General features: G+C 36.6%; 1 protein-coding gene across 1 annotated transcript; it reads left to right on the top strand.

Moving 5' to 3' along the window:
• Window positions 1–5,526: 5,526 nt before the first annotated feature.
• On the top strand, window positions 5,527–25,991 carry LOC310902455 (uncharacterized protein). The gene is made up of 12 exons (XM_083844000.1): window positions 5,527–5,946; window positions 6,746–6,822; window positions 13,457–13,532; window positions 16,511–16,642; window positions 17,478–17,601; window positions 19,756–19,816; window positions 19,920–19,966; window positions 20,446–20,521; window positions 21,509–21,610; window positions 22,231–23,154; window positions 23,961–24,071; window positions 25,308–25,991. The coding sequence occupies exons 2-12, from the start codon at window positions 6,794–6,796 to the stop codon at window positions 25,615–25,617; spliced, it is 1,992 nt and encodes a 663-aa protein (XP_083700126.1). The 5' UTR covers window positions 5,527–5,946; window positions 6,746–6,793; the 3' UTR covers window positions 25,618–25,991.
• Window positions 25,992–26,071: the final 80 nt, after the last annotated feature.

Raw genomic sequence — 26,071 nt, 5'->3', positions numbered from 1 at the left:
TTCCACACTATTTCAGATTCATGATTACATTTTAAAAAATACTGAAGATCAGAAGAATGAATAACATCAGACTAAAGCATAAGCTTGTAGGTTTATTGAAATAACAATACCGAAAAGGAAGAGAGATTTATAATCAGTAAAATTCTGTAAAGAATACATCACATTCAAATCAGTATTTAACATGAAATAAAACAGGGATATTGGATAGTAGCACACTGTACCATTAAAAAAACAACATAGCTGTTGCTCAGAGGACTGTTTCCAACTTGTTCCAAATGTCAAAGCTACCTGTTGAAAATTTACAGCATGCCTCAGCTGTTGATTATTTGACTTTCTAGCAATAAATCAAACTGCATGCAAACATCCCTCAAAAATACACAAATATTCCTTTGAAAAAATCCAAGCCAAATCACAGGAAGCAAATTTTCTCTTTATAAGAGAAAATCAATTTTGATTGCTCTCATCACCTATGCTGATGCAAATCCACACTACTTATATTCAAAAACAAAGCAATAACTATTCCAGATTTGTATCAGCATAGCTATTAACAGAATGGATTCACAGTACATTTTGTATACTGTACTTTTCAATTCTTCTTTACTTCCCAAAGACTCGTCGTTGATTAAGAAGAATAAAGCCTCCACAACTTCGAAGAATGATTCAGTTGAAAATTTAAGGGCCCAACTGACGCTTAATAACTATGAATGAAATCAAAAAAGCTATAGTAAAAGAAACTTAAAACAAAATTAGCAGGTATTGTTTTTAATAATAAAATTGATTATCAGATTGTATTGAAAACCAAGAGTAGTTCAATATAAAATGCATTAGAGACAGTACACAAAAAGTGTATTTTTACATTTCATAAACAAGGCACCTCAAAACTGCAGCAAGAAAGCACTTACTAGGACAATAACGAAGAACATTTCTGAGTAAAGAAAATCTGACAGCACAAACAAACTCAAAATATTTGCTTAAAATATTTAAAGTACATGCTCTATGATTGATGCTATACAATATAGCATCAACTGAATATCAAAATATATTAATAAGAAAACTATAAGGACAAACATTACAACAGCTGTTTCAGTGTAAATCACAGTTTAAATTTTCAGAACATACTTCTAGCAGCGACAGCCATTCTGGCTGTCATCCACTGACTACAACTCAGAGTAGTGCGGGGTAGTATACAGGAATAATTAAGCAAACCAAACAGCACCACCCAATGAAATTTCAAAAACATTAAAAACAACAACAACAAAATTGGCTTAAGCACACAAGAATATTAGCCGATTTTTAGATCTCTGTTACTCACACATCCTTGATTAAGGAAGTGGTCTATTTTGAAATAGCTAGTTAGGAAAGAATTTGGCATTAGCTCTAACTGTGAAGGAGATATCCTATTTAATCTACAGTGCTATTGCATCTGACACTGTAACTCAAGTGACAGCAAAGAAAAGCACAAGCTTTGGGAATGCACCATAATTTCAAAGTATATTTAGTGCTACTACCAGAAACCTGCATCTGAATAGGGCTGTAATAATGAGAATTTGATCTGAACTTTGTGACCTACAGATAAAAAAAGGCTTACTGCACAGACTAATGCCTTTTACTTTTTTTTTTTTGAATCAAAGACAGAAAATATGAAATCTCAAATAAAGTTGTACAAATAACAAAACAAAACTGGAGCAGGAATGGTAAATCCTAACAGAAGAAAAGTAATGTATATTCTACAAACCACGTACACTGTTACAAGATATGCTTTGATACAGCTGCACCATGCAAGGAATGTATGTCATACCTACAAAAGTTACCCTGAAAAAGTAATCACTGGAACAATCATTGTAAAAAAAATATATATCAAGAAGTTAGCAAAAATCAGACTGCAAATAAAACTCCATGTAAATGTACAACAAGAAGAGCAGGCATCATCTGTGGTTGTATAAACAGTGACAATGTCAGCTTGCAGAGGGACTGTAGATCTATACAGTACTGACCTAGCCAACACTGTAACACATTTTGGGTGTCCCTATTTTAAAACATTACAAAGGAAAACAAGAAACAGTACATTATAAAGCTCCATGGTAATTATTACAAGGTTGGAAAGGTTCTTAGAGAGGGATCTGAGAACTGTAATTATGCCACGTTTCAGTTTTCTTCAGTACACTGAAAGGACTTACCGTGTCCAGAATGACTGCTTTTGTAGAGAAAGATAAAAAGAGCCAATAAACTGAATAAAAACTACATGGGAAATATGTTAAGGTAATCGTAATTAAATATTGGTATAAACTGTAAGAGGAAGATGTGGATTCTCTATCTCCTGAAAGATGCAAAGAGAGACTACAGGACTCAAACTCAAAACTGAAAATTTAGGATGAATGATTAAACAAAGTTCATTTAAAACAAGAATACAATGACTTTCACTTTTGAGAAAGTTATTTTTGAAAGGGTCCAAAAGTATTTTCTTGTGACACGTAATTTCTAATCTTCAGTTCCTTAGAGGACAGTTCTGCTAACAGTCAGAACTTCTATTTTTAGCACACATTTCTACACTTTGTTGAGAAACTGGCAATATTATGCATGTTTTTGGTAAATTTTAACTGACAGTTTAAAACTTGGTATAAAACCACCAAGATTAATTTTTTTTTTTACAAGTGTATTAAAGTTGCAGAGCTACTAGAGAAGAGCATTATTGCTTATTAGTACTGTTTATGTAACCGTTGTCATTCACACTGATGCATAAGGCTCTCTGAAACTACATACATGAAACACAGCATCTTAATTACCCGAGGAATGGAAAAAATATATATTTTTGCCTTTTCACACAGCAAAATTCTGCTATACTGTATTAAAAAGTAACAATACCAGAACACCTTTCTAACTCTCCCAAAGATTTTTTTCTCCCCCAAGATTCTTTATTCTTTCTAGCTAACTAGTTTTGCAGAGATGGATTATATGCTTACTGCCTACAGAATACGCAACAATATTCGGAGACTACAGTAAAGTTGTTATCACACTGCCACAGCACGCAGCCATATGAGCTCAGAAGTCCCCGCAAACCTAGCAGTGCCTTGACGCACTCTCTCAGAACTGCGGAGCTGAGTGCTCATTACTGTCTTTGCTGTTCCTTGGTTGCACAGCCTGGCTGAATGACTGCTAATTAGTTCGCCTCCTGTACTTTACTCTCTAATTTCATGTGGCAATCCCTGGAAGCATCCTATGCAAAATATTCAGAAGGGCCAAAAACTAGGACAGAAATTTCTTTGTTAAAAATTACTTGCTAGACCAAATACATCAGCCTTTTTATTCTGTGGCTCCAGATATAATCTCTAAATAGATAGATAGGCTCTAGATATAATCTCTAAGGAGATTATATCTCTTAAAATCTAACTATACGTTGTCAAACTTTTTCCTTTCATCTTGGCTTTGCAACTTATTAGGCAATGAACTGATTGCATTCACTAAGTCAGGCCTTGCTTATGAGTGAGGCATTCGCATCTTACTGAGGAGCACATTTGTTTTCTAGCAAATTAAAGAGGACACTAAACAACTGATACAAATAATCATTTAAAGCACTAGGTTTAGGCAGAATACTTGATACTTAAGTGTAAAAAATTCAAAATTCAACTGTTTCTCAAAGATGAAGCACAAGAATTTCAAGAAATCATGGCTCTCAACAAAAGCACCTCATGATTCCACACAATTCTTCTAAACAACTGTGACTTGTACAATGGTCTTAGGATTTCCTTCAAATTAAAATATTTTAGGACTACAAGTTGTATGTTTCCTTTATTGAAGGCATGGGATTTTTTTCTGTCCATTTCTAGGACTAAAAGAGACAGCACAGTACTGTCCAGAGTTGCAACAACTCTTGATAATGTTGCTATGAAACCTTGATGGCTACGTGCCATTTGATAGCTAAAACGTGAACAGTGTTTACAACACTCACAAACCTGAAGAAAATCCAAAATATAACCTGCATTCTACTATTCTCAGGATGTAAATAAAAGTTTTATACTAAAAAATAAAAACAACAATTTATGAAGAAAAACTTTTGTACTCCCACTTGTTGAATTCACTACAAAAAACCTTTCTACAATCATGTTATGGTAAGCATGTAAATCATCATAATTGTCTCTGAGAAACATATGCTTTACACAACCCAGCAATGATCCAACTAATTAAAAGATACAGTGCCAATTTAATTTTCTAAAAACAATTTTCCTCTCAGCAGATACAACCTCTTCTTGTTTTCTTGCAATGTAGTTGCAACTCAAATGATTTCATAAAAACAGTACAACCTGTTTCCCTATATCCTTTTCTCTAAAAGAAAAAAAAAAAAAGGCAAGGCCCCCTATGGCCCACTCCACTCTGTACTGACCATTTCAGTTTGCTTAGGAGCCAAATGCTAAGACATCATTACACAGCAGTGCAGAAAACCAAGCATTTAGTTGCAACGCACAGTTGCTTGGTTAAACCAGTCATGCCTCAGTGGTAGTGAAGAATTATTTCCCTGCATACATCAGTTAGATTTAGTTAAGATTGACCATTCAACAGGGGATAACGCCACAGTCTCTCAGTTTCATATTGAGTTTTGGGGAGCTGGGGGTGGGACTGCTTTTGGTTTCAAATAATATGAAACTATTTCTATTCTTGTGTGTAACAAAAAGATTACTGCTGTGTTTCTAACCTGAACTCTTATTTCTAAAGCATTAGCTGGAGAATTTCTGCTCTCATTTCACTGATTTAGCAAAATGTGAAGTGAAACCTTTCCTACGTGCATTTAGAAAAAAGTGGGAAAGTTAAGACGTCTTGCAAAACAAAACACTTGTGGAACTCACGCTTTGCTATATACTCTTCTAATTCTTATTTATACTAGTACAAACAAAAATATGGAATCTGGTAGTTTATTTTTAAATTATTCCCCTTAATTATTTTACCTCATAACTTTTCCTTTTTTTGATCACAACCCATTGTTTTAAGTGTCTGCATTAAAAAACAAAGGCAGTTTAACACGTACAGTCTGAAAAGGGCCACTGCTTCAGAGCAGATTCAGTTCAGCTGAGTAAACAAAGCAGAAGCTATATAAGCAATGCTTTAACGTTTGCAATAAAGGAGCAAAAGTGACAATAAGAAACTAACATGTATATTTCAGAAAGAAGGATGGCTTTTTCTTCAGTACACTAACCTTTTACAAGAAGACTGCTGACATACGCAATATACCAGTCTTAAAAATATTTGTACTGTCTTGACACACAGAAATAGAGGGGCTGTGCCGTTCTCTAACACCAGCACAATGTTTTCATTCTACATTGCAGCTCTGCAATTAAGCAGCAGCATCATCAAACGTACGGCAAGGAACTTCTCCACAAGGAGACTCAACTCTGTCAAATTCTCTTATTAAGAAGCAAACGGAAAGTGCACAAACTCTGAAATCATTTCGCAGCATTTGTACGCTAACAACCCCAAGCTGCCAACCACCTACATGTTTTAAACCAGACATTTGGAGGGAGCTGAAGGGCTGCAGGCTGCCTACGAGGCGGGCGGTCCAGCAGGGGGTCACTGGAAAAACGAGGGGGAACGAGGAGGCGGAGAAGCAGACGCGGTGGGAGCGAGGGGAAGAGCCCAGAGCCACATCCCCTCAGAGTCCCCGCCGAGCTGCAGCACCCCACGACAAACCCCTCAACCTCACCCCCACCCCCTCGCCCCCCGCCGTGCGACGCGCATGCGCCCAGTGGCTCCCCCCCCCACCGCGTGCCCCCGGGCCCGCCGCGCACGCGCAGCATCTCGCAATTGGCCGTCCCGGCTGCGGAGGAGCCGGTGCCATTTTCCTGCCCGCCGCGCCGAAGCCGGGCCGGGCGGCGCGCAGGCGCAGTGGCGCCCCGGTGGGGAAGGTGCTGCGCGGCCCGGCTCGGCCCAGCCTTCGTGCGCCGGGGGGATCCTGTCAGGGTACGGGCCGCCCGCAGCCCCGCTCCTCCCCGGCGCCCGGGCCTCCCCCGTCAGCGAGTCGTGCCCTTCTCCTCACAGCCCGCCCCCCCCGCCACAGCCCGCCCCCCCGCCGCTGGGCCGCGACCTCCCCTTTGCCCTTATCTCGCTTTTTTTTTTTCTCGTTCTTTTCCCCTCCCCTCGGCTCAGCCGCCTCCGAGGTGTCCCAGCCCGGGGCTCCCCGCCTCGGTGGCGGCTCTGAGGAGGGAGCCGCGGCCGCCCTGGAGCGGCGGGCATGGGCCCTCCGCCGCAGGGGGGGCTCCCGGCCCCGGCGGGTGCTGGCGGTGCCCAGGACCCGGCGGTGCCGGACCCGCCGGGGTTAGAGCGGGGCAGGCGCTCGCCCTTCCCTCGCTGAGGCGCCGGCCTCGCCTCTTGCAGCTGCCCGGAGTTTCTGCTCGTTGAGACGAGAGTTCTCGCTCCGGGAGCGCAGGGGCAGAGAGGGCTGCTCCGAGCCGCCGCAGCGGGGCTGCCAGCAAGACCTCCGTCCCTGCAGCGCTGCTGCTAGAGTTAGCAGCCTGCCGCCTCTCCTCTCCGGTTCTTTTGGCCTCCTGGAGAGGAGAGGTGAGTTGTTGTCTTTCCCTTTTGTTGTACCGTAGTAGTGGAGAAAGTAGGCTAGCTTGCAAGCGGCAGAACTCGTTCAGGATGGCTTCGAGCTGACAGTTGCGTTTATTTTACCTTGAGAGTCAGCTCTGTGAAAAGGCCCATTGATGCAGAAAGAGATTAGCACCGTGTTAACTGCGCGGTTCTCTCTCCTTTGCTGCAGTGCGCACTTTCACCGTTGTCTCCTGCTCTGCCTGCTCCTGCTTTCAGCATGGTAAAGAAGAATACTATCCCCGATGGGTAAGTATCCCTCACACTAAGAGAGGCAGGAGCGGGCACAGTCCTGCCCACAGAGAAGGGGCACTTGCTGCCCCAGGTGCTTGCTTGGCACAAGCATCTTCACCACTTACTGCCAGGTAAGGTAGGTATCTTCTCCAAGACAGCCCAGCCCTTCGTCCCTTAGGTGAGTATAATGCTCAAACCTGTCTATGAGCACGTCTCCTTCATCGGCCAAATGGAGTCCCTTCTTCCTAACCTTAACCTCAAGCGCATACTTATCTGGGGTACTGGAGTGTAGTCTGTCCTTACTCACATTTGCTACCAAGAGTCAGGGAAGAGCAGATAAGATGGGAGCAGGTGGTTGCATGCATGTGATCAAGAACATTCAGGCTCAGAAAGACAATCCAGTAGGTTTTTTTGTTTTGTTATACAAGAGGACAACAAAAACGTTTGATCAATGAAAATAACTATAAGCAAGCACTATTCTACTGTCTTTCTGATGACTTGAGTGGGAGTGCATATGGGGACCACAAAATGGTCTCAGTTAAAACAAACATGGTTCTATTCAATTCTATTAAAAAAATGTCAAAGGAAGTCCAGGTTTAAAAGTTGAACCTGTGTGTTACTGCTAATAGCAGTACAAACTTCTTGGGTAAAAATATGTGCTGAGATAGAAGGGCACATTGTAATGGAAAAAATAAATTTTTTTTTTTTTTTTAGGAAGGGTGGACATTATCCAGGTTTCAGGGAAAGTTTATTAACAGGCTTAGGAGGAGCAATAAAATACAAAAAGCATATTTTCCTGTAAAGTATGGTAGTCTAAAAGCAAAGAATAGAAACAAAAATTACGCAAAATTAAAAAAAAAAAACTTCAAGAAACTGATTTTTTTTCATAGCAGGCAAACTCAGGGATTAAAATTAGAATAGAATTTAAGAAAAAGCTACTTAAGCTTCTGTGAAAATTCGGTTAGAAAGTAGACACAAAAAATTGAACTGAAGTGGGTTAGGCTTGCAAGCATTAACAGAGAAAGCCTGAAAGTGTAACTGTTGGGCTTGTATTCTCCATATACATAGAAATTATGAAAACATTTGTCGTGCATCAGGTGCTTATTTATCCATTCTTCCCATTGCGTTTGAGCTGGAGCTGCTTTTAGGCTGTATGCATTTCTTCTGTAAGTATGGAAGAAGCAATGGACTCTGCTTTTGGCTTCTGTGCTTAGAAACTAACACCTGTGCCTCTTTCAAGGAGGAGAACGTCTGCTGTGGAGTAACGGGTTGTAAAGCTAGAGTTAACTGATGATACTCCTGTTACTCGTGATACTGAAGTGTTTTCAACTTACTCAGATGCTTATTCTTGATACTATTAACAAATCAGGCCAGACATCCACAGTATGAGGATTTGGGCAGTAAAGTTGAAGGACTTGTCAGTCTGCTCATCTCATGCAGCACTATATTGATATCATTGTGCTACCACAGTATATTGTAGTTTTTTTCTCTGTAAATTAGATTAGTAGAGCAAGAAAAAAGCAATGAGCCCTGGAAAAGAAATGAAAGAAACCTAATTTTAATCTAGGTGATGCTACACATGCAATTTACTCACCCCAGAAGTAGTTGTTGGAAGAGGTGAGATTGTGGTACGCTATAGGACAGGGACCAGTTCAGACAATATCTTACTATGGAGATAAGACCTCAATCATACCACAGCACTGTGATAACAGTAAACCTAGTAGTAATTTTTTTGTTTTTAATGATAGTGCAAGAGAAACCCTGTAGTAGATAAGCAAAAGAAAGTCAGTCTACACATAGCCATTTTTACAGATTGTCTTTCATTACTGCCTCAATTCTGTATACAGCTCTTAACAGCATTAATCCAAATTCCTTTATGTTAATTAAAGCAATACAGTAAATTTGAGGTTTCACTTAAGCTGTAAGTTAGCTAGAGATAGCACAACTAAACAAGAACTGGCGTAATTTTTAAAATCATAAACTAATTACTATCACCTTTTATGATACAATGTCTGCAGCATAACTAAAGTTACCTGCAGGTAACGGTTGTGTTTCAGCACTGAGCAACTTTGCTGGTATCAGAACTCTGAGTGTACTCAGGACCTAAAGAAGTATTAATACTCAATTTCGCCACTAGATCTGCAGTACAGGTCTTACACCTTGTTCTTCTTGGCCAAGTCTTGTTCTTGTGTCCCTGTCACTCTGTCCTAGCCCAGAATGTTTGATGGTATGCTTTTTGCACAGTCTTTGCTCCAGCAGTGGGAGGAGGAGGTAGACTGGAAGTAAGACTTCCTGCACTCCTTCATAGTAAAAATTATTTCTCCCTTTTCCCAGTAAAGTCTCGGAGCAGAGATAAGGTGTGCAGTATCCATTGCATTCTCAGTCCTATAAAGTCACACTAGAGAGATAATTTTATAACAAAATGAGATGTATTATAAGAGAGGGATTCAAGTGATCTGTTCCACTGAAGTTTCCACCATGGTGTCAATTTCAAGTTATTCAGTGTCTGAAACAGGGTTGTCCTTAAGTAGTTGTGTATGATGGTGTTTTAGGGGACAACTAGCCAGTAGAGGGAGTTCAAGCCACCTAATGAGCTATCACAAAATGCTGTGATGGTTTTACAGCTTTATATATGTGTGCGCATCAGCATCCCAAGTCCTACTGTGAGTATAATTTAATAAAGTCAGATTTCAGTTTTGAAAAGCATCTGCAGAAATACCACCTTATTATGTGTTTTCCTTAAAGGGTCTAAAAAAATCCGAGGAGTGGGGTCATTTTATTATAAGGACAAAACTGCATTATTTTTGCCTATACACTGTGAACATACTTTTTTAACTGAGTTATTGTAGTGCAGACTTAAAAACATCAGCATTTCATTTACAACAGTGTTAAAGACTGGCATAACTGATTCTGTATTTTGGTCTATGAAATGCATGTTCAAGGGTGGATGGGAGAGAAAGATTACAGTAATGCGAGAGTTTAATTGTAAAGTAAAAGTGCTTCGTACTATTGGGCATAGAATGCTTGCATTTAAAAAATGTGGTATTGGAAGAAACTACTTACAATACCTGAGTAATGATTGTATCATTGCCATGCAGCTCTTAAGGCACGGCTTTAGTGTTTCAATACACCACCACAAGTGCAAAGCTATGCAATTACTTACAGATATGGGAAGGAGACTTTTCTTCTGTGCTTTACATCCACATTCACTGTTCTTTTTGCAAGCTATGACACAGGCTGAAGTAAAGCAAAGGGAGAAATCTGTTTTAACAGATGATTAACAGCTCTCTATATTCTCTTCCATCTGCTTTTGACCAGTGCATTGTGTTCTGTCTTGAAAGCATGTATAGACCTTTTAGGGGTGTCTTTTCTTCAACAGACTGTTATCAGTTGTGGCATCTATAGAAGCTACTTGGAAAATAGAGCTGTGTGTATATCATGTAGTACCAGCAGCCAAAAAGGAAGGGAGATTGCAACTAGTATTTTCTAAATGGTCTTGCTGCAGCTCCTGGTATTTCATACTCAAGTTTCTCTACAGCTACTATGTTATCCTTTTTGAATGATTAGGAATTCACTTTCCAAGGTAGGTTCATAATCATAAGATGTTCATAATAGGCTTCAGAATTGTAAAAACACCTGAATTGTTAAGCAAGCAATTGTATGGGCAAAATTCTGCCTCAGCTCTGTGATAGTTGATAGTAGTTGGGAAGTGACGAAGACAAAACATGATACTGAACTGGGAAAGGCAAATAATTAAATAATTTACATTTTGTTGCCTTTCAGATCTTGGTCTGTGTGTAGTCCATGGATTGTTTACCTATTTGAAAACTTAAGAGAAATAATGCTCTAATTATAAATGCATTGTGTGTGCGCAGTGTGTAACTGTTATGTGATTCCACCTTAGACTCCTACCACAACAACTTTCTAATGTGAATGCCATCAGTTCTATGGGCAGAGCTATGCCCTCTATAATTGCTAATGCCTAGATCTGAACTTTAAGACTTTAAGAGTTTTACTTAGGCCCTGCCACCTTTACTTCCCAACCATATTCCTTTGTCAACCACAGAAATAACTGAGTTCATTTCCTTAGACAATTTTTGCTTAATTTTGATCTGCTGGTTTTTTTGAAGATCATCTTTAGTTCTTCATCAGTATCCTGAATTTTATTATTATTATAAAGGTAACATGCAACATATACACTTTACATTTTCTGATAAAGAATGTCTTCTGCTCATTTTCTACTATAGAGCTGCCAGCAGCATTTGCATTACTTGCTGATTTTGCAGAAGTCTTGAGAGGATTGATGAAAAGTTCAGAATTTTGCAAAGTCTTTCTGTTACATTGCTAATTATAGCAAATAAGATTTGTGAGCATCTCTAATAACTTCTTGCTGGCTTCTAGTTGCTTGGAATTTACGATAATCGTTGTAGATTTCCACTCATGGTTTTCCAAGAGAAAGCTGGTTAAAGAAGACCTGATTTTCTAACCTATGATATCCAGCTGTCTTCCTACATAGGCTGATTGGTCTTTTGTGGCTGGGATGCTTAACGTCTGCCTTCCTTCAGAATGCTTTTAAACATGTATATGTGAATATGGCCTCTGGCTGCTTGGCCAGTTAAATCCTACTTTTGTAAAGTATGTCATACGTTTTAGTGTTATTGGCACTAGTTTCTGTATCCCTAGACACAGGCCATCTTCTAATTTTATTTGGAAATGAGCAAAAGTTTTAAATAAAGAAATGTAATTTCCAGAATTATTAAAAATAGCAAGAGGCTGGAGTTGTTGTTAAACCTGATCTTCCCATTAATTTTAACAGTAGTTCAGATTAAATATACATCTAAACATGGCTTACAGCATGTAGTATCTTTTTAAGATGATCACAGAATCACAGAGTGGTTTATAACGTGAATTAGATAAGATCAAGCTATGTGCAGGGCAGATTTCACAGGTTTTTGTAGTCTTTTTGAATCGAGCACTTCTTATCACCAGGATGCTTCATTATGTTGTTGTTTTTTGTTAGATTCAGTAATATTTTCTGTATACTAATACTTTTGTGATCTTAATTGATTCATGTACCATTTATCTGTCTTAAACTAAGAGAAGTGAAACAGTTTCAGATGCTGTTTTTCTCATTTTACAACAAAATTTAGTAACTCACCTCAATGAAGGTAAAATCGATCTGCTAATAGACTTTTCACATAAAGTTTTTCATATGCTTTAAAAATACTGGTATCTCTGAAATACGATACATCCAGGGTTTCTTCAAGCGTACTGCAGAATTTGTGACCACCAGTTCTTCATGGTTTTGGAGTTACTAGCATTTCGAGTGTTGTAACAAATCTTCATGTTACTGAAGTGATTTTTGCTACATTTTTGTGTGATGGAATATTCTTCGGATTTTGCAAAGTGCCAAGAGAAAGTCCAGCAAAGGCTGTTGCTTTGAAAAAGAAGCATATTACGAAGTGAACGCATTTGCAAAACCTAGCTTTATATTTTTTAATGAAAGTAAACTTAGCATTTCATTGTTATTTAAGTAACTAACAATAGTGACTAACATTGTTATTTAAGCAACTTTTTAAAGGTGCTTGATTCAGCCAAGTGGAAAAACTTCTGTCAACTATGATACAAAAAGACTTATTTTTACCTGTTGAGCCATACCCTTTACTTTATACTGGCACTACTTGTTTGTAAGTACTGCCCTAACATTTTGAGGGGATGAAGCTTTCTGGAAGTTGAAAAAGAAGGAAGGAAAAAGACTGTTTTCAAATGTACTGACAATATCTCAATACCACTTTGTGGAATAAGTGCAGATTTGGAGACATACCTCTACTGTATGATAACAGCAATCATGCACAATGTATATTAGAAGTATTTTGTTTATAACAGTGCTTTATGGACAGTAAAGATTCCTTTTATTATGTCTCCTGCTTTTAGATTTGCAAACAATAGAAGTGTCTCTATGTAAATTGTGTGGCATGCTAACTAAGCTGATCAGTCCAGTAGTAACAGTCTGTTGATATTCTTCTGCCATCTTCTGGGCAACTCTCTTTCATTTCTCCCACAAGAATGCAGATCTATTAATTGTGTTCAGATATATAATACCATAACAAGACAAATATTTATTATAGTAATTCTAAAAAGATCTTAGTTTCTTGGTGAAACAGGTTACTATTTGATGATGGATTTAAAAAATATATATTTTATATATCTATAAAGATTAAAGTGATCATTTTTTCTAAACTCTTGTGCACATCAGTTACAACTGCTTGATCATGTGGTCAAGGAATTTAAGAACCATTGGATCCTGTTGTTTGGAAATCTAAAGGTTAATATGTTATGCTAGTAGGCTGCATGGCCCATCATAGGAAAAAAAAAAAAAAGACAACTATCATTTATGATTGGAGAAGTGTTAAATAACTATTACATTAAAGCTGTATTAAATATGATAGGGTTTCCTGATATGTGAGATACACATAGTTTGAAATAACTATTATAATTTTAGAGAGGCGTTATTTTTATGTACTGTTTTACCAAAGTTTTAATCCAAAGAGGAGATATCCTTATTTTAGAAGTTTTACGTGGAGCTACGCATCTTCTGTTGAATCATGTTGTTTGAAAATACTTATAATAAATGTTTACTTAATTGCAGATGGCGGAGCTTGACACCAGTTGGACAGCCTATACCAGGAACTAGATTTATTGCATTTAAAGTACCTTTAAAAGGGGTATGTATAAACAGTAATTACAGATTGTCTCTACTAAATACAATGCAAAAGTAATGAATGGCATTAATATTCATGCAAGCTTCTGGAAAGTTTTATGAAAAAATATTTTGTGGTCTTTAAAAAATCAGTCCAGTCATTTAACAATGGCTTTATGTACATAATATATTCTTTTCTCTTTCTTTTAAAGTTTGTGTTTGATGTTACACTTTTATTCTTCTGAAAATCATACAGTCTTGTTTCTAACCAATCAGCAAAATTGATTAGATCGCTGATTAATTTAGTGGCCTAAATTCATGATCTTATTTAACATCTTTTCTTGACTGTTACGACAGAAGCCCAATTATCAGTATGGAGGGGCTTATGATACAAATAACAATCCAGGCAATATAAGCCCAAGTACAAGTTTACAGAAATCAGGCTATTAAAAGGTTCCAGCTACTGCAGTACTTTTTAAGATTAGAGATCCAGACTACCAGTTCTGTAAGCAAAAACTTCTAGTGATATGGAGAAATGCAGTATTTGTAGATTTATTTGATTAATGTGTTAGTACCTCCATTAGATTCTTACTAAGATGGAGTAATGTCTTAATCTATTAAATACACTGAGCCAGTTCTATACGTTTTTTATGACAGGACAAAATGTGGAGGCTGGCTTTTTTTCAATTCATCAGTTCTTTGGTGGATTGAGGGATAGGGTTGCAAATTTGCCCTTCGATATAAATTAACACTTAAAAGTGCTGTGCAAATTAACTCTTACAAGTCCTTGCTTCAGATACACAGGAAAGAATTTTCTAAGCTCTTTTAACATTCAACAGCTAGACATAATCTTAGCAGTTAATAGTAAATATTCTGTCTAAGCTATTGTCTGCAGTTTGCCCACACACAAAAAATTATTATTACGGTATATTAATGCCCATTATGTTTTCAGTCACCATTCAGTTCACTTCTGTTAACAATGACTGAAGTGGAATGCTCACAGTGTTCGCTTCCTTAGCTGCTTTCACACAGCTTCAGTATGATGTTTTTATTGCTTTGACACCAAAGATCTCAGACTTGATATTGGTCATATTCTCCATGGTACTGATGGAGCACACAACAGCCGCGTCTTCTACCAGAGATCGCCAGAGGGTAGATCTATCCACTGGTGGATATAAGATTCAGTAGATTTATAATTAACTTCTTTGCTGTTTAAGTAGGAGAGATTTTTGCATCAGCAGCTCCTCTAATTCCACTTGATCCAGCACCATTTTTTTGCACAGACATACTGCTCTAGACAGGATTTTTTCACTGCATATTTTTCAAGCTCCTTGTCTCTCCAGATTTCAGAGAAAGATACTTCATCACCAACTCCCCAGTAGCTCACTCTTCCCCTGTATCTTCTGTGATAGCCTGGAAGGAGTTCATTAGCCAGAGATCATAAAAGGGTAGATATTTTCGCAGAATTCCTGATGAGTTTTTCAGAAAATCTCAAATACTCTTTCAATACATAGTCTTTCATAACACATTTGACAGTTTACTCAACCAAGCAATATGTTTACAGGTGTCTTAGTTTTTTAAAATTGTGTTTCCCCTCAATGTTAAGTGTGGGTTCACATAGTAGAAGAAAAAATTCTTTCAAGTTCTATCACAGACTTGTGCGGACTCGTGTTTTGTCACCTCAAAGTTAGTAAATTCAGTTGCAAATTTTATTAAAAAACACTGCTGAGTAGCTGAGAGATGACTGACTACTCTTCATTTTGTTGGAACTTAGACAACCTCCACTGTTTTTTCAGCAGTACACCAATTTTTGGAATACTTAGAACTGAATACTTCTATGTGCTTTCTACGCTACTTTTTTTAGCTCAAGCTTCCTAATCATACATTAGCTTGGGAATGTCCTGCTGTTTATTCTTTAATGAGAATTCCTGCATCTGTTTCTCAACTTGACTCAAATTGCTTGCTAGCATCTTAAATTAGAATCTGTACAGTCAAAAGATGGAATAGTTAGTTACACTATAGCATCTGTGGTTCTCAGAGGTGTATGGTCTGTGGCTGCCTTCCTTTCCATTAGTTCTGAGTACAGTCTACTTGAATTTCTTATTGACAAAGGAACTGAGAGGTGGTTGAGGCTGCTGCGTCTGTTTTGCCACTGTCTTTATTGGTTGTAACAGAGCCTGTGTCAAAAGGCTCTCACAGTGAACAGCTCACTATTCAGAGAAAATCCAGTTTTGCGCATGAGGCATTTTCATACCTAGAATGGAGAACACGTTTCAAAAACCACAGCTACAATAGGGTGAGTAAACAATTTTTCCAATGTGTCTGTCAAAATGAAATTAATTATTCATTGTTCACCAACATGCAGCTTTTTTAGCCACTGTATTTTAGTCTTATTTAATATTTCCAGTGCTACATATGTAATAATTTTACAGTTCTATACATGCAAATACATTTTACCAAGAGATGAAGCAAGGATAAAAATGCCTGCATAACATGGGGAGAAAGTGAAAACCTTTAGAATAAGTGAACTCTGATATCACAACTTATCACAGTGTTTTCTGTGAAATACGCAGTTAATTTTGTGCTATTGTACAGTTGGTTTTGTACAATAAGTTTTAGGGGAAAAGGGTTAGGGTGCTTTGCTTTTTCCTGTGTAGTTACTTAATCAGTGTGTGTATATATATATATAAAAATTAGTGTATATTATATATGCAGCATTTTGTAGGATTTTTTACTGTCAAATCAGTACTTAAATAATGTTTGCTAATGTTGTGCAAATGGAAGTTCCTCCACATTTTGTTGCCTTTTCATCTGAATAGGAACAAATTCTTGATTTCTTGTTATTTGGTTCCTTTTCATTTCTTAATCTGTATAAAACATGGATATGGTTTTGATAGTGTAAACATTCCCTTTTATAAACTGGTGTTTTCTTGTTTAAAGTGGCTGAATATTACAAATGTTTTGTTATTAGAAATTAAGCACATTTTTGCATTTTCATTGTAGGCAATTAACCAGAGGCTTACCCCAACCCAGAAATTTACACCAAAAGACTTGATTGCTGCAATGAAAGCCCTAAATGTGGAGCTTGGATTAATTATTGATTTAACATATACCACACGATACTATGAAGTTAAGGTAATGCAAGAATAATAACAAAGTAAAGTAGCTGCTGCCGTATTTGTTTTAAAGTATTTATGCATTTGCTCATCTTGAATGGACAAGTTGAGCCATCTAAACTTTGTGGCTCTAATAGAAACCAAATGTTTTATCACAGAGGAAATAACTCTCTCCCCCGGCTAGTTACATTTGTGGCTTATTTGTATTATGGTTGCTTAGAATAATGGATAAAGACTTCAGTGCTAAGCACTGCAGAAAAGATGCTGAAGACTTGCAGCCTGTATCCTGAAGACATTCTCATTTATGCCTAAGGTGGGCTTTTTTAGTAGTTTATTTACTCGTCTTCAGTGGAAAGTATGCATTTTAAAATTACTTCATTTCAAATTTGTTACCTGTATAGTCCAAACAATTTTGATTGCTTCCTACTGAAAAGGAAAATAAATAGAATTGTTATAACTGAATGTTAATTTTTGAATGTACATCAACTTGACATGCTTAGGGTGCAGATATGTGTGTATATGGTTGTTGTTGGGAAGGGTAAGTATTGCTAATAATTGTTAAATGTGTTAGAATGGAATTACAAGAATCTGCTCTCTTTAGTTAATGTTCTGCCTTATGGTCAGGGATAAGTAAGGCCTGTGTAGAAACTCTTCTTTGAGATCAGGTCTTTATAACAGAAATGCAAATGGTAGTTTCTGAGAGCATGTCTCTAGAGTCATGTCAAGAGCATTTTCAGTTTCTACACAGTATTTGAACTACTGTTTTTCATGGGCATTATTTTAGATATTGCTTAAGGTTTTCCCTTGATGCATGATGTCAATAATGTTCGCTATTTTTTTCTTCTTGTTGCTAGGACTTACCTAAAAGTGTGCAGTACAAGAAACTTTACACTGTTGGACTTGAAGTCCCTGATAATGCTACTATCCTACAGTTCAAAAAGTGGGTCAGAAAATTCCTGTGGGAAAATGCAGGAAACGGTAAATATCAACATCTTAAGCTGTAAAAGACCAAAATTTTTATTTCAGTGGTAACTGCATCATATATTAATTACAGTAGATTCTTTAAGACATCTGGGATCTCAGGTTTGTCCTTTTTGTACTCCTTGATGCTGCTGTATTTATGCTTTTTTATTATACTTCTGTAATTGTGCTGGGGAAGTCTTCCCTGTCCAGTGCTTGTTGAATGCCCTCACCTGAACTCCACCTTCTAAGTACCTGTTTCACAAGGTTTAAATCAATTGCCTCCACCTAGCTGACATAGTACTCAATAGAAATAAGACTTATCTGTCTCACTCAAGTTGTCCTCCATCAGTTCAGTATCACAACTGCCGGCCCATTATGGATGTTTTAAATAGCACAGGGTTTCTCTGATGGCACTGGGCACAGATATTTGTGGGCGACCTAATGGAGCCCATTTAGTCTGACATAGCAGTTTTCTGAATTATGAACCCATTATTGCCCTCATATCCTAGCAATTCTTAAAAATCGTTTTGCAGACACAACATCAGGGTTTCCACAGTGTGGATCTGTTGCTGTTTTAGGGTTTTTGCATTAGTACAATTCTCCCTGGAATGATACAAGCGCTTTTCAGGGAAATAAATTTGCAAGCACTTTGCCACAGCCTGTTTGCAGCTTTTACCTTCTCACTTTATTTGCTACAGATTTTAACTGTTCATTTATCTGATATTGAAGAACCATTCCTTCAGACTTTTTTCATACTAATTGCTATGGTTACTCTGGCATTTTCTGTGAGAAAATATAGTTTAAATTTCCAAGTACGTACAGTTTTTGCTGCAGAATATAACTGTTGTTTTGCAGTGGAAGGTCAGCTCTGTTGAATGAAAGAGCTCTGATCTAAATCTCAGGTATGAGAGCTTAAACTGGAAGTGGTGGGAAAATTAAAAAGCGTAAGAAGATGGTTTTGTCCTTATTCAGAAAGTTAATGTGCAGGTTCTTCCTTTGCTCTTTTTTGGCCTTAGGAAACTTACTTGGAAATTATTTTTTCCTTCTTGTTTTGATCCAGTGATTCTTTCAATGATACAAAGCATAGTCTGTATTTAAATCTAATTAATTATTATTCTCAGAATCAAGAGAATCAATTCCTAATTTGTTACTGTTCCAGCTAGTAAGACTGTTTTGGCAGGGTTTATATAAATACAGAGATGTGAGAACTTTCATTTTTATGTTAACTTTCATTGTAACTTGCTCTCTGTTTCAGACTACCCGTAAAATTTCTCAGGATTCTTCTTACAAATAATTTTTAATAAGTTCTGAAGGGTTAGGACACCAACCTAGAATAAATTTGTGTGATAACATGACAGTCCTATTCTGTGGCAAACAGTTGTAGAGTATCTCATTCAAAAATTTATCAAAGTCCATTTCAAAGACTTTCTGTCAGTACTTTGTCCCTGCCCAAACTTTGTTCTGCTGATGTTTGTCTTCTAAAATCTTGCCCAAAACTCTCAACCTATTAATATATCCTTACATTCTTATACCAGCTTTGTTCTAAGTATTGTTCTCCATCCCCTGGTATTGTAAATAATATCTCAAATTTGTTTTTACAGACCAGACAAGCTTCCTAGGTCCTTTCTCATTAATTAGGCCCTATGTTTATTACAATCATGGTAGTCCTTTATTTATGTATTTTAATTTGAATTTTTTTTCATTGATGTGTGGGATAGTCTGGATGAGGTTTTAACACTGTCTTGCATGACCACATTAGTGTTTCCCCTATTTCTGTTGGAAATACCTCAGTTGAAACACCCTAATAGAAATAAGTTATTCTCCTTTTAGTCTATAGATGATGGGTATAAACTTTTCAAGAAAGATAAGTTCTGGCTGAAGGCTGGCAGCTTTCACTGACATCATTCCTCTTTATTTTTTCCTATGGTCTGGAGAGTTAATCTCAGTCTTCACAGGTTTGGAAGTAGTGAGTTAACTGCTGCTAGAGGTCCAGCAGACTGTCTCCACGTGTCTGTTATTTTACAGGAGTGACAGTATCAATTTGTAAATAGCAAGCATTATTTATTATTGCTTTACTAGAAAAGTACAACACTTTTTTTTTGTCTTGCTCTAATTTCATAGTAAATTTATTTTCTGAACTATTAAAGCCTGTGTTTTCCTTTTTGATAGAGAAACTCATTGGTGTCCACTGTACTAATGGAATTAATAGAACCGGCTACCTTATATGTAGGTAAGGGTTGTATAAAAGCAAAAATCAGTGTTCAAAAAAGATAGTGGCTTTATATTAGTCTGTAAGCCCTTTGGAACAATAATCTAACCATGTTTTTCTTCAGATATCTTATAGATGTTGAAGGCTGGGATCCAGAGGCAGCAATCCAAGGTATTTCATACACTTTGAACTAAGGCAAATGTCGAGCTGTAATTCACAATTAACTACAATTGTATTCACAAATACCATAATTCTGTTTTACTGTCCTTAGAATTATCTCATGTGCTGACCTCCATAGAAGATTTCTCTGACTGCTGATTCTGTTCCAAACAAGTTTTGAGCATGGCAAATTGCACCATAGGAGGATGTTTTGGCTGCTTAACAATTTTTTTTCTTTTGCTTTGAAGGGGTTTTTCAGTCATAGGTTGCTATTACTACTAGTTTTGATTGTTTAAAATAATAAAATAAAAAAAAAGCTGCAATGATCACAGCTTGATATAAAATATCGATATAAATACTTCAGGATTAGTATGAATGCAAATTACTTTTTTTCAAATTCACAATCTCATGGTCAACAGAAACCTGCCTTTTCATATTTTTGTGGCTCAGTTTGCTCGCGTTTCGTTAGACCCGCATCTCTTTTTCTTTAGCTTTTGGTGATGCTAGAGGTCATCGAATAGATGGTCTTGTATATCTCACAGATCTCAGAACTCAACCAATGAGAAGGTAAGCTAAAGCTTTTTTTTACTGCTTAAGATTTTCCAGCATGTTTACTGGTATTTTGAAGAATTCACATTCATAAGCCAGAATTAACCCCCTCTTAAACATTTAATATACAACCACGCATATTTTGCAAGACTTCTGATATGAATAACATGAAATACAATGTACTTCCTTTGTTTATCTTTTGTGGTTCAAAATATTTTTGTAATCTGATGTGTACTATTGAGCATTGTTGTAGTTGCATCGTACTATTCCAACTATACTGAGTCTGTATTCTATCATTATAAATTGAAAAGAGCCACTGCAAAGATTTCATTACAAGGGCGGGTCTGCCTGCTGTTGTTGATAGAATCAGATATTTAAAAAATAATACAACAGTTCTAGGGGGAAAATACAGTATGGGAAAAACTACTCAGAGTGGCAGATTGTTCTCAGCTCTGTTGTTCGTAGTAGACTATCCTGATGCATAAGAAATACTTTATTTTTATCATATCCACACCCTACTGTACCTAAGAACAGCTAATCTTTACGTCTTACTAAGTTATTTGTACCAATGATACCTTGTAGCATTAAATTGATTTTAAAATAATATATGAGTGATTTGGGTTGTCCTAGTTTAATTGAATGCCCTTTGTTCTTGTTTTAATGCTATCATTGCTTTATAGACTTTATGATTAAGTTAGTTCCATATCATATTTTTGAATAGGTATGGTGCTTGTCTCATATATTTTGGATGTTGTTCCAAATGTATGAAGTTTAGGTATTCTTTTTGCTTTCTCTGCAGCCCTCCCCCAACTAGTTTTACAAGATTGAAGTTCTATAAGAAAATCATGAATACCTGTAACTTCAATTTAACATCCAAAAAATGCTGTAATTCTCAACTGAAGAATGTTTCTGTTTGTTTTTTTCCTCTCTCTCGGTAGTATGTTTAAATAAATAAATGAAATAAATAAATAAATAACTTATATGAGCTGTTTTTATTCTTCCTAGTAACCTTGGAATGGATGTATGGGATTCAGATGAGGATATTGTTCCTCCTCCACATGCCATGGAAGGACCTGTGGAACGATTCCCAAATGAAGATTTTCAGGGGTAATAGGCTGAAATGTGAAATTAAAAGCCAAAACTCCCCAGAGTGGGAAAGATAATTATTTATTACTGTGTGTTGTTTTTAAAGTACCAATTCATTACAATGTTACAAGAAGGTCAGCTGATTTTAACAACTAGGTATGGTGTTTTGAAACATTGGAATTCCTATAAATATTCTAATTTAAAAGAGATTTTGTGAATATAGCCTACTCACGCAAATTATATTTACGGAAAATGAAAAAATTCAAAAGATAAAGGGAAGACAGGGAATGTGTGTTATTAGAAGTTGCTGAGTAATTAGTTTACTTGGGAAAATTTTAGAGTTCCTTCTTTATTATTCTGCAGTTGTCTGCAATTATTTTTAATTAATTTGGAATCACTGGTTTTGCCTGTTGAACAAGCACTATGGAATTAAAATTGAATGCTTGTCACAGCTTCTACTATGACATTGTTTAAAAGTTTTATAATCTTTCTTACTGTTTAGATTCTTAGTAGCTGTGATACGTATATATATATTACTTGCAATGTCTTTCATATCAATTCTTAGTTAAAAAAGCTTATTTTCATTAATAACTTGTACTTAGGAGTATAGATGTTCTATTTAAGAAAGAAATTCTTTGCAGGTCTGGGAAAAGATTAAGAGTTTATGATGAGCACTCTCAGAATGATTTGCAAGGACAGATACAATTGAGAGATTTCGATTTCATTAATAAGGGAGCTGGACAAAGACGAAGACCATTTCATGACCATCAGACTCAAGATGATTTAAGAGCACCAATGCAGATGAGAAATTGGGACTACAACAGGGGACCAGGACAGCGGCGAAGGCCCTTTCCTGATCACCAGTTTTATGACGATTACCAAGAAGATACGCAGCTGAAAGACCTAGACTTCAGTAACAAGGGAGCTGGACAACAGTTGAGACCTTTTCATGGACACCAGTTCCATGATGATTTACAGGCAGAGAGACATTCAAGGGACTTTGAATTTAACAGAGGCCGTGGACAAAGGCAGAGATCTTTTCCTGACCATCCATCCCACAACAATTTGCAGGAAGATATGCAGTCAAAGGAGTTTGATTTTGGTAGCAGGGGCCGTGGCCAGAGACGGAGGCAGTTCCATGACCACCAATCACATGATGAATTTCAGACTCCAATGCAGTTGAAAGAGTTAAATTGTGTCAACAAAGGTCCTGGCCAAAGACCAAGACCTTTCCATGACTATCAGTCCCATGATGACTTACAGCCACAGGTGCAACTGGGAGATTGTGAATTTGTTAATCGGGCTCACGGACAGAGGTTGAGACCTTTCCATGATCACCAACCGCACAACGACTTGCAAACAGAGATGCAACTAGGAGATTATGATAATAAAGGTCCTGGACAAAGGCGCAGACCTTTTCATGACTGTCAGCATTATGATGACTTACAGGAACAGCCTCAGTTAAAAGATTTTGATTATGTTAATAAAGGGCAAGGACAAAGGCCAAGACCTTTCCATGATCATCCTGGTCACGATGACTTGCCACGTGAATGGTGTTCAGACAGGTAAATCACACTTTAGTTGTAAGGCCAGGATTAGAGAGAAAAAGTGTAGAGCTCAGCACTTTTAAATTAAATTTCAAATTAGCTCTTTGATATGTAAGTATAAAAAAAATTTGAAACAATAATCCTTCTAAAATCATATATGAATGATCAGTTAATTAATTCTTTTCATTTTGACTTACGGAAGCATTTGATTTAAGCTGGAGTGTTGTAATTTCGAAAGCCAATGTTTCCTAAACTAGACGATTATATTTCTTTAATTTAAAGCTTGTGTTTTACCTTTTTCAGACTCAGCTTGAAACAAAACTTTGTCCCAGTTTGTTTTGTATAGAAACTTAGATTTAAACACCAATTCTCAAGACATGAAATTTTATTTATGTCCTCAGTCAAACTGAGATAAGCTCTAATACTAAAAGGAAGTCTAACTTTCACTTATTTCGTGAGTTAATAATTTCCTAGAAATCCCTTTGCTTCTGAAGTTGCATCATATTCTCCCAAATACATACACCACTTACTACTAAACCTGCTGGATTCTGTAGTCAAGTTTCTGACATAATATTTAAAAATATTTTTTTATCTTTCAGAACATAGTTCAGATATTTGCCAGTAAAGCCTGATTTAATCGTTTTCATTGTACAGGTGAAACAGAGGACAGTGTATCATTACCAAGAAATATTTTGACATGTTGAACTAATGAAGTTAAGATACTTCTATTAAAATTTCATTTGAAGTAATTTTAATTAATACTTTTCAAGGGCCTGAAATAATTTGCATTCCTCTTAACGTGCAATTCTTGCAATTATTTTCAGAAGTCAATCTTTTTCTTCCCATGAAAATGTACCGGAACCTCATTTTTCCTCATCTCCTTCGCTTCATAGAGATTACGGGTCTGATAATGATGACTTTAACAGAAGCTATAGGTAAATAATAGATTTCATATGCTGTTTTTTGACTTACCTTTCTACTTCAATCACTTCAGAATCCAACCAAAAAAAATAATTAAGTGTACAGTGTAAAAATTTGTTTTACTTTTTTTTTTTTGCTTAAATGCAATTTAAACTATTAAACCTGAACACTGAGCAAATTACATGACTAAATTGTGGTCCATCCATATCATGCTTGAATGTCATTATGAAATGGTTTGAGAAGCCCTAACTTGAGTCATTAGCATGAAAAGCACAGCTCAAACTGACTTACTATAAAATACAAAAAAAACCTGTTTTCAGTAAGCAGAAAAGTTGAAGTACAGATGCTGTATTTAACTCTTAACTGCTGTCTACCACATAATACTACCACAATATATCATAATGAGAGTATAAAGAAGAGAGAGGCAGACTCTTCATGGTGCACAGTGATAGGATAAGGGGCAACAGACTCCTGTTGGACTAATGGAACTTCTGTAACCTGAATGGAAAAAAAAGTATTACTTTGAGGACAGTCAGACACTGAAATGGGTTGTCCAGAATAGCTGTGGAATCTCCATCCGTTGAAATATGCTGAATTCAGCTGGACGTGGTCTCTGTGCAACCTTATCTAATACAACCTACTTCGAGCAAGTGGCATGAATATGTACTACTAGAGATCCCTTCTATAAAATTAATCTATGGTTCACTGAAGGTGAAGATTTAAGATTATGAATGTTGTTCTGAATTGGTTTTATACTCCACTTTACATAGTATGCAATGTGCTTGAGAGTAAAGAGAATCCAAAACAAAAAGTGTATATATAATATTTTGTAGATTCTTCTGTTGCAGAAGAATACATAACTAAAATAATTTGAGATATATTTATATTGCCTGTTGAGACTATCTACCAGAGAGCTACTGTTACATATTCTTCCCAAAAATGAAAACACAGGTTCAGGAACAAAAATGGACCCTAGGTAACCTTCAATAAATGGGCACTTTTAATTAGAAACTGCAGCTGAAACAAAGTACTTTGTAGCTGAGTTACCTACTATGAAGAAATTTAAATTTAATTGCTAGAATTGAAAAATAAATGTTCATGACATCTACTAGAGAAGACTTTAATTTTAGGGGGTATAAATAAAAATAAGACAATATTTGTTGGTTTAGAGTTATGCAAGTTTAGTGGTGCCCACTGACAAACTGTTTTATTTGTAAAGACTTCATTGTGCATATTTGCTCTTCTTACAGTAATCGAACAAATTGTCCAGAAGACAATAGGAGAGTGCATCCATCAGAAGAATTTAACAGAGGAAAAAACAGATTTGCACCATATTCTTCACGTACAATGCATCCGTCTTCATCTGTACACCAGGAAGGTAGTTCAATAGACTATGAAAGAAAAACTTTTCAAGGTGAACCTACCAGAGAGATGGAACAAGGCAAAAGATTACCGGTTGTAACAGTTGATTACAATTATGGTCTGCCATTAGATTATGGACCTGAAGAGGAAGAGAGAAATTATGATTTACCTCCAAGAGACCGCTACAACTGGCACTGAATACAAAGGACAATGTTTGCTCAGCTTAGACTTCCGTTTACCTATTTTGCTTTGTATGTGGACTTTTTTTTTTTTTTAAGTTAGGAAAATGCAAATTTCAGTAGTAGAGAACTGGTCTCTGTTGTAAGATCAATTTCTACTGATGTTTTGTTCTTTATATTTATTAGAGTGTATTTGTTCATTGTGTTTGTAGACAAGGTCTCAGTACACACGGAATGAAAGTAGTCGTTCCTTTAAGCAAAGTTGGAGCCCTGTACCTTAAACCATACAACTTTGAGTGATTGTAATTGTCTTTTGTTTTACATTTCTTTAAAATGTATGTAATTTCAGGTTGCGAGAGTCATAATAAAATACTGCACCATCAGGTAGACTAGCATTGAGATTATGGAAAAAGTACTATGGTGTTAATGGAACAAATTTATGTCAACTTCACCCTTTAATAATAGCAGTTTGT

Source organism: Anser anser, assembly GCF_964211835.1.
Source record: "Anser anser genome assembly, chromosome: 7".
Classification (NCBI taxonomy): Eukaryota; Metazoa; Chordata; class Aves; order Anseriformes; family Anatidae; genus Anser; species Anser anser.
Note: the sequence above shows the minus strand (reverse complement) of the source record. Positions and strands in the feature narration are given on the sequence as shown.

Excerpts from the sequence above, each read along its gene's own strand:
- LOC310902455 (XM_083844000.1), top strand. The coding sequence starts at position 6,794 with ATGGTAAAGAAGAATACTATCCCCGATGG. Across the intron at positions 17,602-19,755 it reads GTGGGAAAATGCAGGAAACG|AGAAACTCATTGGTGTCCAC; the intron begins GTAAATATCAAC and ends CCTTTTTGATAG. Across the intron at positions 19,967-20,445 it reads TCCAGAGGCAGCAATCCAAG|CTTTTGGTGATGCTAGAGGT; the intron begins GTATTTCATACA and ends CTTTTTCTTTAG.